The 12,968-nt window shown below is 40.5% G+C and overlaps 1 protein-coding gene across 1 annotated transcript in view; it reads right to left on the bottom strand.

The window, feature by feature from the left end:
- Positions 1-5: 5 nt before the first annotated feature.
- The window catches only part of SPDYA (speedy/RINGO cell cycle regulator family member A), a 32,189-nt gene continuing 19,226 nt past the window's right edge, over positions 6-12,968 (bottom strand). The window contains exons 7-9 of the mRNA XM_081940664.1: positions 9,797-9,968; positions 2,171-2,459; positions 6-125 (exon numbers count right to left, since the gene is read on the bottom strand). Of these exons, the coding sequence (XP_081796790.1) occupies positions 52-125; positions 2,171-2,459; positions 9,797-9,968 (535 nt within the window). The 3' untranslated portion in view covers positions 6-51. The remainder of the gene's footprint in view (positions 126-2,170; positions 2,460-9,796; positions 9,969-12,968) is intronic.

Genomic DNA, 12,968 nt, shown 5'->3' with positions numbered 1-12,968 from the left:
CATGTATTTTGTGTTTAATTTGCTATTCATTTTGAAATTTGTTAAGTTTTGTTATTCTTCATTTCCAGTAAACCAGTCCATGGATTTATCTCGACTACTTTTTTTCCCATTCCGAGGCTGGTCATCTGTCAAAAAGAGTATTTGGGAGCTTAGAGCAGTGGTTCTCAACCTTCCTAATGCCGCGACTCTTTAATATAGTTCCTCATGTTGTGGTGACCCCCCAACCATAACATTATTTTCGTTGCTACTTCATAACTGTAATTTTGCTACTGTTATGAATTGTTAAGCCTGATTCACTTAACAACAGTGTTACTAACAACTTGCAGTGATTCACTTGACAGATGTGGCAAGAAAAATGGTAAAATGGGGCAAAACCCACAACAAACGTCTCACTTAGCAACATAAATGTTGGGCTCAAGTGTGGGCTGGTAAGTCGAGGACTACCTGTATGTTAGGCTTGAACAAAAACAGGACAAGAGGCAAAGGGTCTCCATTTGTTCCTATTCCAGCAGGGCAATGTTTGCTTCTTAAGGATGTCAGAGAGATCCCCGCCGGATCTCTCACCAGCGGGGCAGCTCAATCAGGTCTGCCGACTGCCACACTTTCAAGGGCGCCAGAGGGCAGCGCCCAATCCCGGACTTCCTTCGCTGCTCCCAGGAAGCTGCAGGCTGGGCCATAAGGGCAAGGCACCTGCGGGGTCGTTGGAGAGCAAAGCCAGCTATCACTCGACGCGCTGCCCAGCTCGTTCACCCATGTGGCTTTCCCACCCCCTTACCAGGCCCAGGAAAGTGGCGCAAAGAGCAGCCAAAATGCATCACTTTAGTGCCCGCTGGGAAGCCATCACTGCCGCCGCCAGCTTTCCCGCACCAAGGCTGCCACCTGCCCGGCTTCTTCGCCCGCTGCCATCGCCCACCTTTACGATCGGCTGAAGGGTGAGCGGTGCCGAGCTTCCAGGCTCTCTGGTGGCCGCATCCTCCCCAGCGGCATCCGCGAGGGCTCCCACTTCCTCTCACACTCCCTCCTCTGCTTCCAACTGGGCAAAGTGGACCTGTTTCTTTGCCCCCCCCCGCCCCGTCGCCATATGTCTACTACACCCAAGGGCCGCCGCTGCAGAGTGACCAACTAATCTCGGAACCGGCGGCATCTTGGCAGGCGAAAGGAGCACCTTAAGACCACACTTCCCATAAAGCACTGGAAACCAACTGTTTACGGTGCGGAGACTATCGCTGCAAAATGCCTCCCTTTCCACACCGAGGTTGGAGAATGCTCCCGTTGGCTAATATCAGGCAAATTAATCCCCCTCTCCAGTTATTGACTCTAGGCCCTTGAGGTCTTAGGCGACCCCTTTGAAAGGGTTGTTCGACCCCCAAAGGGGTCGTGATCCACAGGTTGAGAACCGCTGGCTTAGAGTGTCATTATGGATAAGCAAGCATGTTTTTGTATTCAGGTAGTCCTCAACTTACAACAGTTCATTTAGTGACCATTCAAAGTTACAACATCACTGAAAAAAGTGATTTATGCCCATTTTTCACACTTACAACTATTACAATATCTCCATGGTCATTTGATTTACATTTGGATGCTTGACCATTGACTCACATTTATGACAGTTGCAGTGTCCCAGAGTCATGTGATCGCCTTTTGTTACCTTCTGACAAGCAAGCTCAATGAGCAATATTTACTTAACAACTGTATTACTAATTTAATAGCTGCAGTGATTCACTTAAGAAATGTGGCAATGAAAGTCGTAAAAAACGACAAAGCTCACTTAACAAATTTCTCACTTAACTTAAATTTTGTGTTCAGTTGTGGTCGTTAATTGAGAACTACCTGTAATTCAGAACAGATTACATAAATAGGAATAACAGAATGAAAAACCTATCTAGCAAAGTAAAATTGTAAAAAGGCTTTCCAGTGAACTATAAAGTTGCTTAGACTACTTTCTATTGTTCTTGCTTTCAGCTCATTAACACTAATTTCTTGGTGCATTAGATGTTCTTTCATTAAGTTTAAACGCACTCTGTAGTTTTCATGTAAACACAAAACATTACCAGCAAGAGACACATATATGTGATCTCTAAACATACAACCCTTTTGATTTCTTGCCTATAGTTAGACTAGAAGTTTAAGCATTACAGTAATATTTTATTTCTATGTTCACTTAACTTACCTTGGGAGCGACAATGATAAGATGGATCAAGGAGCATTTTATCTGTTGGATCAAGCAAACCAGGAGTGACATGTTGCTCCATCATTTCCAGAGTGTCAGTGGAGGAGGAAGATGATAATCCCAGCCTTATATATCGTGTTTTTTTCCCACAAAGTGAACAGTCTACAGGTGTGGCGTTGGGTCCTCGAGGCAACTGTACTTTGTTTCTGCAACTGTTTCTTATAGCTCCACTATGGTAAAGAGACCGTTCCCGCTGCCATACATAATGCGTTGAAGCAATTGCCATTACCTGTATCAAAGACTTATCTCAGAAAGGACTGCATCTGAACTGTCATATAGCAAACAGTACACAGAAATTATAAAGACTAGTGGGCAAGATTCATTTTCTTAATTAACAAGAACATAATTATAAAACATCAAAAAACTGCTATTCATTAGCAAAATTGGTCTAATAAGTATAGAGCAAGAGAAAGTGAAAGGGCAGGCACCACTTTCAATGAATGCTACATCTATGTTTGGAAAAAGATGAACCAAAAAGTCAAAAGTGCAGAAGAGACGTTGCGTGGAGCACTGAGGGCAATCCTGACAGCTTCATTCCATGTTCCACTATCTGTGACAGCTTCACCAGCATCTGAGTAAATGGGGGCTGCTTTTGTGCCTTGTGGGCCAGCCTGTTCTGAAACTCTGGAGATCTTCAAAAAATAAGATCTCCAGAAATAATGGGGTAGGGTGGAGCAAGTGGAATCTGGTGGGCTCGCAAAACAGGCCCAGTGCCTGTGGAGATCCGGTGGGACAGGATGGGGAGGGGAGCAAATATGGGTACCCCAGGGGATTGTTAGCAGAGCATAAGATATCTCTGGGCGGGGGAAGACTTTGGGTGGTTGGAAGTAAGTGGTCTGTTCCAGCACTATGCCCCCATGGTCGTCTCCACTCTGAGATTATCTCATGCGTACTTAACAACCTGTGCATTCGATTAATAAATGTGTTGCGGAAAGCTGGAAGGGATCACATTTAATATGATTCAATTAACAAATTCTCAGGTTCTGAATGTAATTGGCAGATTATTACATTTGTAATTTGAGGGTTACCTGTAGACAAAACAGCACATTTCCCAAGATTACAATACAATACAATACAATAGTAGAGTTGGAAGGGACCTTGGAGGTCTTCTAGTCCAACCCCCTGCCTAGGCAGGAAACCCTATACCGTTCCAGATACATGGCTATCCAACATCTTCTTAAAGACTTCCAGTGTTGGGGCATTCACAACTTCTGGAGGCAAGCTGTTCCACTGATTAATTGTTCTAACTGTCAGGAAGTTTCTCCTCAGTTCTAAGTTGCTTCTCTCCTTGATTAGTTTCCACCCATTGCTTCTTGTTCTGTCCACAGGTGCCTTGGAGAATAGCTTGACTCCCTCTTCTTTGTGGCAACCCCTGAGATATTGGAACACTGCTATCATGTCTCCCCTAGTCCTTCTTTCTCTTAAGCTAGACATACCTAGTTCCTGCAACCGTTCTTCATATGTTTTAGTCTCCAGTCCCCTAATCATCTTTGTTGCTCTTCTCTGCACTCTTTCTAGAGTCTCCACATCTTTTTTACATCGTGGCGACCAGAACTGAATGCAGTATTCCAAGTGTGGCCTTACCAAGGCATTATAAAGTGGTATTAACACTTCACGTGATCTTGATTCTATCCCTCTGTTGATGCAGCCTAGAACTGTGTTGGCTTTTTTGGCAGCTGCTGCACACTGCTGGCTCATATTTAAATGGTTGTCCACTAGAACTCCAAGATCCCTTTCACAGTTACTACTACTGAGCAAGGTATCATCTATACTGTACCTGTGCATTCCGTTTTTGTTGCCTAAATGTAGAACCTTACTCTTTTCACCATTGAATTTCATTTTATTAGATAGTGCCCAATCTTCAAGTTTGTCAAGATCCTTCTGTATCTTAAGCCTATCTTCTGGAGTGTTGGCTATTCCTGCCAGCTTGGTGTCATCTGCAAATTTGATGAGTTCCCCATTTATTCCCTCATCCAAATCATTGATGAAGATGTTGAAGAGTACTGGGCCTAAAACAGAGCCTTGGGGTACTCCACTGCATACTTCCCTCCATGTAGATGCAGTTCCATTGAGAACTACACGTTGAGTGTGGTTGGTCAGCCAGTTACGAATCCATCTGGTGTTGATGCTGTCTAACCCACATTCTTCTACTTTATCTAGTAGTACGTTATGGTCTACCTTATCAAAAGCCTTACTGAAGTCCAAGTAAACTATATCAACGGCATTCCTCTGGTCCACTAATTTTGTCACATTATCAAAGAATGCAATAAGATTAGTCTGGCATGATCTGTTTTTGACAAATCCATGTTGACTTTTGGCTATTACTTTGTTTGCTTCTAGGTGTTCGCAAATTCGTTGCTTGATTATTTTTTCCAGAATCTTTCCTGGTATTGAGGTCAGGCTGATAGGTCTGTAGTTTCCTGGATCTATTTTTTTCCCTTTTTTGAAGATGGGAACCACATCAGCTCTTTTCCAGTCCTCTGGTAGTTCCCCGGTGTTCCAGGATCTCTGAAAGATATAATTCAGTGGTTCTGAGATCTCGTCTGCTAGTTCCTTCAGAACCCTGGGGTGTAATCCATCCGGTCCTGGTGATTTGAACTCATCTAGGGTAGACAGGTGCTCACTTACCATTTTCTTCCCTATTTCAATTTGTGTTCCTAATCTGATTTTTGTGGTGCTGCTTTTGACAGGTTGGACTGTTTTATCCCTTTGTGTAAAGACAGATGCAAAACATGAGTTAAATAGTTCTGCTTTCTCCCTGTTGCTTGTCACCTTCTTGCCACTTTCTCCTAGCAATGGACCAATTGTTTCCTTAACCTTTTTCTTGTTTTTAACATGTTGGAAGAAGCTTTTTTTGTTAATTTTTACTTTTGTGGCAAGCCTTTCTTCATTGTGAGCCTTAGCTTTCCTCACTTCATCTTTACATGCTCGGGCTGTTTGCTGATATTCTGCCTTAGTTATGTCCCCCTCCTTCCACTTTTTATACTTACCTTTTTTGTCTTTCAGTTTGTCAGATAGTTCTTTATGCAGCCATGCTGGTTTCTTTTGGGAGCTGATATTTTTCTTCTTCATTGGTATTGTGCTAGACTGGGCTTTTGTAATCTCATTTTTCAAAATTTCCCAAGCTTCTTGAGTTGTTTTCCCCTTGAGGATTCTCATCCATGGAATTTTTCCCAAGCACTCTCTAAGTTTATTGAAATTAGCTTTCTTAAAGTCCAAGACTCTAGTTTGGCTTTGTTCTACTACTTGTGTTTGGATAATGTTGAATTCCAATATTGCATGGTCACTTGCCCCCAGGGTTCCTACGGCTTCAACACCTTCTATCATTTCCTCTCTGTTAGTGAGGATTAAGTCCAATATGGCTGATCCCCTTGTTCCCTTCTCTACTTTTTGGAAAACAAAGTTGTCTGCTAGGTTTCTTAAGAACCTGTTGGATCTTCCACTTGGTGCAGAGTTTGTTTCCCAGTTGATGTCAGGGTAGTTAAAATCTCCCATTACTATTGTGGTGTGCTTCCTACATACCTTAGTTAGCTGACTAGCAAAAAGCTGACTAGTTCCTCTGCTTGGTTGGGTGGCCTGTAGTATAGACCTATGGCAGTGTCATTTCCCCCACAACCTTTAATATTGACCCAAATGCATTCAAGATAGTTCTCATCATTGTTGTGTTCTATTTCTGTAGAGATGTAGTTATTTCTTATATATAGTGCAACTCCACCTCCTCTTTTATTTGGTCTATTTCTTTAAAATAATTTAAATCCTTCTAGCTGAATGTTCCATTTGTCGGTTTCATCCCACCAAGTTTTTGTAATGGCAATAATGTCGTATCTGCCCTCTTTTACTTGAATTTCTAATTCGCCCTGTTTATTCCTCATACTCTGTGCATTGGTGTATAGACATTTGAGTCCATTTTGATTGAACCTGTGTTTACTGTCTACATAACCTGTGTTATGACTGACTGCCCCTATTTTCTTGCCACTTGTGTGATTCATGCACATGGTACGGCAATCACTTGCCACTTGTGTGATTCATGCACATGGTATGGCAATCACTATTAAATGCTTGGTTTTGCTTGACAGCAGGAGTGATAATCTTACCCACACACACATCTATGTTACATGCACTTATAACCCTATGAATTTTAGTTTGCTGGGGACAGAAATGTTCTGTATCTATTAATTCTCTGTCCCCGCTCTTCAGTTTAAATGTTTATCAAGAAAATCTGTGAATTTAATGCCAAGTAACTCAGTCCCTTTCTTGGATGGGTGCAACCCATCTCTTTTGTACAGTTTTTCATTGGACCAGCTACAGGCATCATGACTAATAAAACCAAAGCCTTCCTTTTTACACCACTCCTTTAGCCAAACATTAAACTCTGCTACACGCTGGCCCTTCCCTTTTTGTTCCTTATATACAGGTAAAACCTCTGAAAAGATAAGCCTACAACCTATACTATTAAGTTCATATCCCAAGTTCTGGAAATCATTCTGCACAGAAAGTACATCTTTTTGGGACAGATCATTTGTGCCAAGATGTATAATAGCATCAACGTCACAGTCCTTACTTGCATTCTTGACTATCTTAAGAATACGCCTCTTGTCTCTGCTGGCAGTAGCACCTGGCAGACATCTGACCTCTTTTAAAACCTCCATATCCTCTCCTAAATTTACATCCCTTACAATTGAATCACCAACCAGAAGGTGGCTTCTCTTTTTGCTTACCTTGCTCTTCTTCTGTGACTGATGTGTGATACCTGGTTCCCCATTTCGCATTTCCGAAGAAGGTACTTCGTTTTGGACCATGATCCCCTGCTTATTTGAGTCATCATTATCACACCTACCTTGACCTATCTCTTTAGTGTCCCCATTAAGGTCAGCAAGGGCACTATATCTGTTTTGCTGGGTCACAGCAAAAGCTTTGTGTTTATGGTTCACAGCTCTCAACCTGCCAGATCCCACGGTTGTCCAGACTGCTCTTCTTCTGCAAGATCTTTGTGGCAGAGGGGGCTGATAGCATGGCATCTCCATAGAGTGGAATGGCTGAAGTAGACATCTAGTTTCTGCTTGGAGAGCACAGATTACAGATTCTAGATAGGTAATCTGTCTATGTAGACTAGTAATTTGTTTACAAAGGGGACAGTATCCAAATTTGAAAAGAGTACTGCGAAAGACAGGTGCAAGACAGCTATTACATTGAACTAAGCCAGTCATTTTGAAATAAAATAAAATCACAATCTCAAGCACACTAATCCAGAATGTGTTATTGCTATTTTGGTTTATAGATATATGATGGGCCCCCACCTCACTCTCTCTTTGTCTCTGTGACTCACCCCCTTCTGTCCAGCAAGCTCCAATCCCTGCTTCAGGAAGGTTCAAATCATTTTGTTTTGTTTTGCTTTTTAGCATTAGATCCTCCTGTGCTGTGTAGCATATAGGGAAGCAAGGGATCTCCAGCATTTTTGGTCTTGGGCAAGTACTTCAGCATCTTCCCATGTGATGTTTTCCATGAATGTTCTTCACCAGGTCATAATCTCTGCATGAAGAACGTGAACTGCAAGCTGGAGTGTTTTTGCATGCTGAAACATTTTTGGAGCACTTCTTTAGTAATATGGTCGAAATAGTGAATCTTTAGGATTTAGTGAAAGCATCTTGTTGGAAGATATCAAGTCTCTTGTTAATACTTGCTGACGCCTTCCAAATCTTGTTGGCATAAATGGTTGTCAGGACCACTACAGAAGCAAGCAAACAGAATTTAAGTTTCAGTGATATAGATGATGAGGACCAGATTTTATTCAGCATCTGGAATACAATTGTTGCTTTTGCCATGCATCACTTGATGTCCATCTCTGCATCTCCATTTTGAGCTATTACACTATCCAAAGAGATAAACCTTTCTACATTCTCAAGTCACTGATCAAAATGTGATTTCCTGTATCTGTGCAGTGGAGCTCACATTTATGTTCTTCAATTTCTTGGCACTTATCCTGAGTCCAATTTAGGTTGCTTCATCTAAGGCAGTCATCACTTGTTGTAGTTTTGGCTTGTTTTCTTCAAATAGGATAATATCATCTGTAAACTCCAGGTTACCAAGACAGTCTTGGTCAGAATAATGAATGCCTTTCCTGATGCATGATGTTCTTCACATAACATAGTCAAAGACCACAAGGAAGAGGAGCAGTGATAGAATACAGCCTTGTCTAACTCTGGTAGTAATTTGGAAGGAGTCTGGATGGGCATTTTGAGTCTTAATTCAGCAGTTTAATTGTAGGTATAAAGATAATAATGAAAACTGTCAATACACCATATAGATGTAGGATCTGCCAGAGAGCTTCTCAGTGGACACTAAAATGCTTTCTTAAAATCAATAAAGTTGATGGCCAGTGGATGTCAATGCACCGTTCTATGATATTTCATAAGGCGAAGTAACAAAAACAGCAAGAATAATCTCAAGAAAATTTAATCAACCAGGCAAGAGTTCTGTTTCAAGTCATATTGCTTATTTGATAGCACTGGAGCAAACTGGCCATGGGGTCTTGTGACAGAAGTTGAACATGATCTTCTCAGTCAAGAACATCACACAAGAATTGGGACATGGAATGTGAGAACGCTACACCAGGTTGGAAAATCTCAAATTCTGTGGCTCTTTGATGACTACAAGCTACATATCTTTTGTATCATCAGATCAGGTGGATAGTAGCCAAATTAATAGGAATGGTAAGATCATCATATGCAAGCCATGAAGGGTGGCATGAACATGGGGTTAGCCTTGTTTTAGGAGAATGAGCAACAAAGGCACTTATTGGCTGGAAACTAGTCAACAATAGAATTGCTCCTTATTTTGCGAAAATATGTCGAAATCGCTCTGCTATTTTTTCTGTTATCCATCTGAGCTTGGCACACTTAGAGGAAAGAAACATGTGCAAATGCTGTTTGTCGACTTTAGCATTTAATCCAATCATTCCTCACCACCTAGTATAAAAACTGGGGCTTTTAGGCTTTGTGCAACTGTATTCTTGATTTTCTTATTGATAGGCTCCAGTATGTGTCAGTTGGGACTAATATTTCTATTTACTTGAGCACAGATTCTCCTAAGGGCTGTCTCTTAAGTCCGCTGTTGTTTGTGTTGCTGACCCATGACTGTTGTGCTACGTTTGCCACCAACCATATTGTGAAGTATGAGGATGATACAAGGGTAGCAGGCCTTATTTAAGATGACAATGAGGGTGCTTACTCAAGGAAGTAGGAGGTTTGGTGAATTGGTGTAACAAAAACAGCTAGAAGCTAATTATATAATGTACACTGAATTCATATATTATTTCATATTTTCCAATAAGTGGTAGTATCATGTTTTTAAAAACATACAACCACTTTGATAAAGGTCAATTATTCATTAGAGTGTTTTCAAAACATGGTATCAACTAGCAATTAAAATGAGTAATGATAATTTTGACAGTATTTAAAAATAACTACTAGAGTTTTGAAAACAAGGAAAGGTGCTGTACTAGAAAACAGAGGTTTATTATAATTGATCTATCCACTTTCTTAATAATATGAAACATACTTTTCTTACCTCTTCACAGCAACGTCTACTTACTATAGCTCTATAACCCATCTTACTCCACAGTTCATCCCTCAAAGCCAAGAAATCTGGGAAGAGTTTTCTCCAGGTTTTTCCTAGAGCCCATGGAAAAATCTCATATTTTGACTCTTCATCGTCTTCTTCAACTGTATTTGCAAGGTATCTACAATAACATGTATATGACAATTAAACATAACTTTTAATCAAATGTTTACCACTGTCTCCCATCTTTTTTTCTTATCCCCATTCCCATGTCATTACAGATTGCTCAAAACAATTTAGTTTGGACAAACATCTCTAAGCATATTTCATATTAGGAAAATAGATTATCATTTCTGACATTAACTTCTCTTAACCTAATATTCAGAGTATCAAACTCAGAACTATATGTACAAAGAAAGTCAAAAGCCAAAATACAGAAATAGGTAAAATTCAGGCATCCTGAAAATCTCAGTTTTTAAAGAAATGAAAGTCTTGTAGTTTTAGAATACAGAAACAAGGCTGAATGGAATTCAAGTTAAAATATCTGGCTTTGATATTTCTAATTGACATTTCTGTTATATGTGCATTGAAAAGATTTATATTGCTGCCATCTTCAAATATAACCCTAGGAAACTAGAAACAATCAGAACAATATAAATATGTAGGAACAGAAATACAAAATTAAAAACCACCCTACTCCAATAAAGGTATCATAACAACAGTGGTGGGTTCCTATCGGTTCAGACCAGTTCAGCCGAACCGGTAGTGGTCTGGCAGCCTGGGTCGCTGGAACCGGCAGTGACCCAGGCCTGCCACGCCCCCAAACCTGTTCTCCCGTAGGCATCACTATCTTTTTTTTTGCTTCTGTGCATGCGCAGAACAATTTTTATTGTACTGCACATGCGTGCATCAAACGTGCACAAAGTACCTGCGCACCCGCTACACAACCACGAGCAAACTGGCAGGAGTGGCTGCTGGAACCCACCTCTGCATAACAACCAGCTGCCCACACCAGCTGAGTTCACATTCTGGCCCAGCACCTGGTGGAAAGTGTCAGGTCTTTATAACCTTATGGAAAACCAAGAGTGGAAGCCCTTCAGATTTCAGGCAAGAGACCATTCCATAGGACAGGTGTCACTACAGAGAAGGAACAGCTCCTCAGTCTTACCAGATGGCATTGTTTGATAGAGGGGACCTGGAGCACACATGCTCTTTTAGATTTGGTAAGCTGGATAGACAGCCTCAAGGAAAAGTGGATCCTCAAATAAACTGGCCTGGACTTTAAAGGTGATAACCAGCACTTTGAACTGTACTTGAAAGATGACTGAGAGCCACTACAGTACACACAAAATCAGGAAACTTTGGGGTACCAGAACTGAATCTACCAGTGCATGCTGGGCCAACTAAATCTTCAGGGTAGGGAAGGGGGTCTTCAAGGGCAATCTTGCATTGCAACAGTAAAATCAAGAGGTGACTGAGTGACCCTGAATAGGGCCCTATGGTTATCGCAATAGCACTTAGACTTATATACTGCTTCACAGTGCTTTACAGCCCTCTCTAAGCGGTTTACAGAGTCAGCATGTTGTCCCCAACAATCTGGGAAGTGGATTATATAAATATGATATGTAACAAAAGCTAACATTTTCAAAGGTAAATATTCACTTTAATTACACAACTATTACAAGGAATTTGACAACCAGACAACCTAAATGGAGTCCGTGTGCCCTTACTATGGCTAAAAGATTGATACCGCAGCATTGAAAAGATAAGTATATGGCCTCATTTACTCATAGCATTGAAGACCTGATTACACTTGTCGCCTATGAGAAGATTATGATATAGACTTTATATGGACAAGTATAATGGAATATGGAACTCATTTATACAAAAGATAGTATGTTAAAAAAGAATGATAGTTATATAAGTATATTAGAAATAAAAATCTACACACTTGAATTGTGTTTACATTAAATACATATAGAATTGTACTGTTTTCTAATGATATATTTTGTTTCTTTTTGTATTTTTCACCTTTTTAAAGCAACTCTTACGCATTTTTTCCTTTGAGAATATACCAATTATAATTATCGTTGTGCTTTGTTCTTTTTCTGTTACTATTTTGAAAGTAAAAAATTAAATTTAAAAATACTACTCCATCTTGATAGGGTTGTATTATACCCATTCTTTCAGACTGTCACAGTAACCCTCCAAATGCTCGCAATCTCAAGGCGCCTCAACCACATCACTAATCCAGCCTGCTGTAGAGATGTACATCTTGTCAGTGTATAAGAATTTATGAACTGGAATAGCCATAACAACAAGTCAGCCAATGGGAACTGTTTGGAGACTGAGACACAGGATTTGTTGTGAGCTATGTGAAACGGCTCACAGCCTGGCCGTGGCTTAGTTTAACTGTTCTGTATATATAAGAATTCGTTTGTCCTTACTTCTTACTTCTACTTCTACTTCTTGTCCTTGTACTTGCTACTACTTCTTCTCTCTACCACGTTGTAAGAGCTGTATGGTTATTGTATACATGCATCATGTTTTATATTATTGTATATAATAAAAGTTTCTTCTATAAATGAATTTTGTTGAATTATTTACTTGTGTGCTGGCTGGATAGCTAGACTCTGACACATCTGAATATCATCAATATACTTATGATACTACACTCCATACTGATTTTGACATCACCTAACCGCTTCATGTAAAACCCTGAGGCACCCCTCATAAAAAGTGCCAAGGGCTAGGTCTGTTCCCCTAGTACTGATCATAAGTGACCATATGATATGATGTGATATAGCCAGGAGATCACTAGGATCAATTGACTGCCATATCTTCAAGACTTTAGATGTTTCACCTTGAAGTGACTGCTTCTTTAGCATTATCCAGGAGACACATGTGACTTAAGGAATATCATGGATGCAAACAGTCATCCTGCACTGAACTTGGTTTCTTCAGCAGCAGAGTATTGTGCTACAGTATGGCTTAATAGCCTCTACACAAATAGGTTTGATGCACAATTGCATGAGTCAAGGCACATTGTTATTGGGGTGATCAGAAATACTCCCACATATTGGCTGCTTCCTTTGAGCCACATACATCTCCCAGAAGTAAGATGAATAAATGTGGTCCTCCAAGAATACTGTCATGGTCCCGTTGGAGATTGGTTCCTAGG

Source organism: Natrix helvetica, assembly GCF_964273705.1.
Source record: "Natrix helvetica genome assembly, chromosome: 2".
Classification (NCBI taxonomy): domain Eukaryota; kingdom Metazoa; phylum Chordata; class Lepidosauria; order Squamata; family Natricidae; genus Natrix; species Natrix helvetica.
The sequence above is the reverse complement of the archived record's forward strand: the minus strand, read 5'-3'. Positions and strand labels throughout refer to the sequence as shown.